General features: G+C 35.5%; 1 protein-coding gene across 1 annotated transcript; it reads left to right on the forward strand.

The window, feature by feature from the left end:
* Window positions 1-2,365: 2,365 nt before the first annotated feature.
* On the forward strand, window positions 2,366-3,356 carry LOC107043524 (neuropeptides capa receptor; the record flags this gene model as incomplete). The annotated part of the gene is given in 2 exon segments (XM_015265057.1): window positions 2,366-2,861; window positions 3,054-3,356. A coding segment is annotated over 1 exon segment (289 nt), but the record flags the coding sequence as incomplete, so codon positions are not given.
* Between the last annotated feature and the right edge of the window lie 181 nt (window positions 3,357-3,537).

Below are 3,537 nucleotides of genomic sequence, written 5' to 3' on the forward strand. Positions count from 1 at the left end.
TTAATGGATGGAGAATTTAATTTTCCATCGAACAGCATTGGTTTCATTCCTCCATATTAATTAGGAACGGAGAGACGATTTTTTTTATTAGCGGGCGTGTTATCCATCAAGTTTTTCATAGCGCCGCGACTTTCGTCGCAGTTTTTATTTTTTGATTGCAGAGATTAAGGGATGAAACGGGGGTTGATAGATGGGGAATCTAATTCTCCATCGAAAAGTCTTTGTCTCATCCCTCAATATTAATTAGCGGGCTAATGAATCAACGGAAAAACATAAAGTAAACATCGAGCACAAGGAGGACATAAACCCCCCTTCGAACCTACCCCTGTGACAGCGCGACTGCTATAGGGCTTCTAGCAGAAGTTTTCCCTGCCCAGGGTACCCCCACTCTACGTAATTCCCACTCATATGCTTGTCCCCCACTCCAAAAATTCATGGATATTCTTCTTCTGGCCCTACTGCCGAGTCACCGGCACAGGCAGCTCGCCCAGCCATCAGAATCGACCGTGGCGCCCCACCTCTGTTGGGGTCTCACTTATTCTGGCTGCGACTGCTGTCGACTTGATCGACCCCGTTGGGATGTCGACATTGCCGCCATCTCCCGGCATTCCCCCTACCGGACTTGTATTATCATTATATACACTCACATTAATTTTCATCAATTGATAGAAAAGAATGTTATAAACAGTGCAAATATAAACTAATAGTTCGTCTATCCACTTTTATTGTGTTATCAGATATCATTTCCCCCTTTTTAGCCCCAGAAAATGACAATCCAAATAGCCACGCAACAGCCACGCAAATTCCGTTGCTGTAACGTGGCTGCTGGATTCCCAGGGTAATATTCCCTAAAATAATCTGTTCCTTTATCCACTGCCACTTCATCAGGGGCTTCTGCAATAGATTTCCAAAGTTGAATCCAAAGATTCTCTCTTAAATTGTTCGCGGAAATCAGAAAATGACCCCGTCGCTAATGAATATGTCTGAATTGGAGGGAGATAGCACAGTTTTCATCATAAAATTTTTTGTAGATATTGTTTTGTTCTACAAAAAAGGTTTTCGCGAAAAATTCGATATCTCGTTTCAATTCTGAGATATTGAAAAAACTGACTTCCTGGAACAAATAAATTTTCCTTTTCCCCCTGTTAAACTCCTAAATGCTTCTCAGCACCACAAAAGGATTTCTATTTCGGATCGGAAATTTCTTGTATTTTACGATAAGAAGGAGAAAAATTGAATAAAATGTGGGGATCACCATGAAATGGACGTTTTTAACTTTTTTTCGTGATTTTCCCGATAAAATTAATCATGACATAAAGAACAATATTTTTTCGAAAAATTGAGAAAATTTCCGATTAAATCTTCATTTTTGAATATCTTTCCTTATGAATTATAGTATTGCATCATTTCAATGGAAACATTAGTTTTGAAGGAGAAAGAAAACGCGGATCTGTTATATCTCGGCCAATTATCGATTTATAGAGCTCCGGTAGAGTTCATTTTTCTTCTTTTTGTTTATATTTCACGATCAGAGAATAAACGTAATACCAAAACTTTTGATGCACTATTTTAGTTCGGTGTTTGGTGAAATGGCTCAAATGCTGATTTTCATCGGCGAATTAAATTAACAAATTATTAACTCTTTTTTACAATAACATGACAGGCAACTGCAGAAAGAATAGGAGAAAGCAAGATAAAATGAGAATTTGATTACTGCGATATGATAAGAACGTGATCTTTTGATAAAGCGTATGAGATAATAGCAGGAATAATGAAATTATTCTATTCTTCTGCTCTTGCTTTTTTGGTTGTTTCTTCTATTCGTTCCATTTAGAACGAGCCAATGCATTACAACTGTGTGCTTCTATTGATATTATGAATGAGATTTGTGTAGCACTTCAAGGCTATGACAAGAATCTTTTGATTTTATATGTTTGCCAGTGTCAATACAAACTTGACTAAGAAAGTAATTGATAAGACGGTTCCGTTTTGCTATACAGATTTTGTTATTCCAATTACTCAACTTATTCAAATTTGGATAAATCATAAAATTAATGAGAATTTCTATCAGATCAATCGAGAACGATTTTTATGATTTTATTAATCGATTTTTTTAATACAGAAGAATGAAATGTTTTTAAAAACGTTCAATTTTCCATACAAATTGAAAAGTATCGGCTCACACTCTGGAATTAAATCAGTAGGAATGAGAAATTGAATATCAATATGTGTATTTTGATTAAGTGTCATTGTGTCTGTGAGTGATAACCGTTCATGCTCAATTACGATTGCCATCACGAATATCTCAGTGAGCATATACTTGTGGATAGAGTATCTACGTGACAGTATCAAATGCGATCTTGATGTGAGTGTTAAACACCGACTCCCTGGTGCGTGTTTATTAAATGTCTTGTAAGAGAATAGCAATGAAGTTCCATAACTAATTTTTATGAAATTCATTTTATTCTGTGTTCATTTTCATTAAGTGCGAACCACGGCTTGGGAATTACCAAGTTGTGTACTCAGAAATCCAGTTCAATACAGAATATCGCACTCTCGTCGGCTATTGAATACACCGAAATATTCAAATTGAGGTACGAGTGCAACAGCGAGTTATTACTGGGTGCCACGATAGAATCGTTAAACAAGAGCAAGAATGGCGAAATACTTTATGCTTTCATCATCAACCTTTTGAGCTCAGAGTGGTAACATTTTAACTTAACCATTACCGTGAGAGGACTGCTTCTTATCAGGAAACGAACAACCACGATGCGGTGATGGTTAAATAGCATATGAAAATTTTCAGCTTTAACTTCAACTTGCTGTTCTACCACGTGCGGCTCAATACCCGTCAATTACTGGTATTGCTTCAAAACAGTTCGCAATAGATCTATAGCTGCTTCCAAAAATAAATGATTTCTCACTCAGAAAAATGGTCAAGATAACATTTTATACTATCTCCATAAATTTTATCCATTCACTGTTATCAATGGTTACTTGACATACAAAAAAAGTATTATTTATAAATTGAATGATTTAATCTGCGAATTTAGGTAATACGAGCGATATGGATTTCTCAACATCTGAGGAAGAGCAGGAATACCAAGATTTTTGGAATTCTCTTAATAACGAAAATCTAACGGAAGAGGAATACCTCAGTCGAGTTTTGGGACCAAAACATTTGCCACCGAAACTAGTGATTCCATTGACAATGGCATATGTGACAATATTTGTAAGTGGAGTGGTTGGCAATTTTGCTACTTGTGTTGTAATCATTAAAAATGCAACTATGCATAGTGCGACGAATTATTATCTCTTCAGTTTGGCAATATCGGATTTGATTTTACTCTCTTTGGGTGAGTTGGATGAAGCCCATAATAATTCTTGAAATGAAGGTTTGATGAGAAAAAAATCAACTGCTCCATTCTTGCCCACTGTCCTTGAATTCTAATATTTGCATCGTATATATATATATATATATATATATATATATATATATATATATATATATATATATATATATATATATATATATAT

This window comes from Diachasma alloeum, unplaced genomic scaffold (genome assembly GCF_001412515.2).
Source record: "Diachasma alloeum isolate Michigan unplaced genomic scaffold, Dall2.0 Dall_scaffold_00595, whole genome shotgun sequence".
In the NCBI taxonomy this organism is placed as follows: domain Eukaryota; kingdom Metazoa; phylum Arthropoda; class Insecta; order Hymenoptera; family Braconidae; genus Diachasma; species Diachasma alloeum.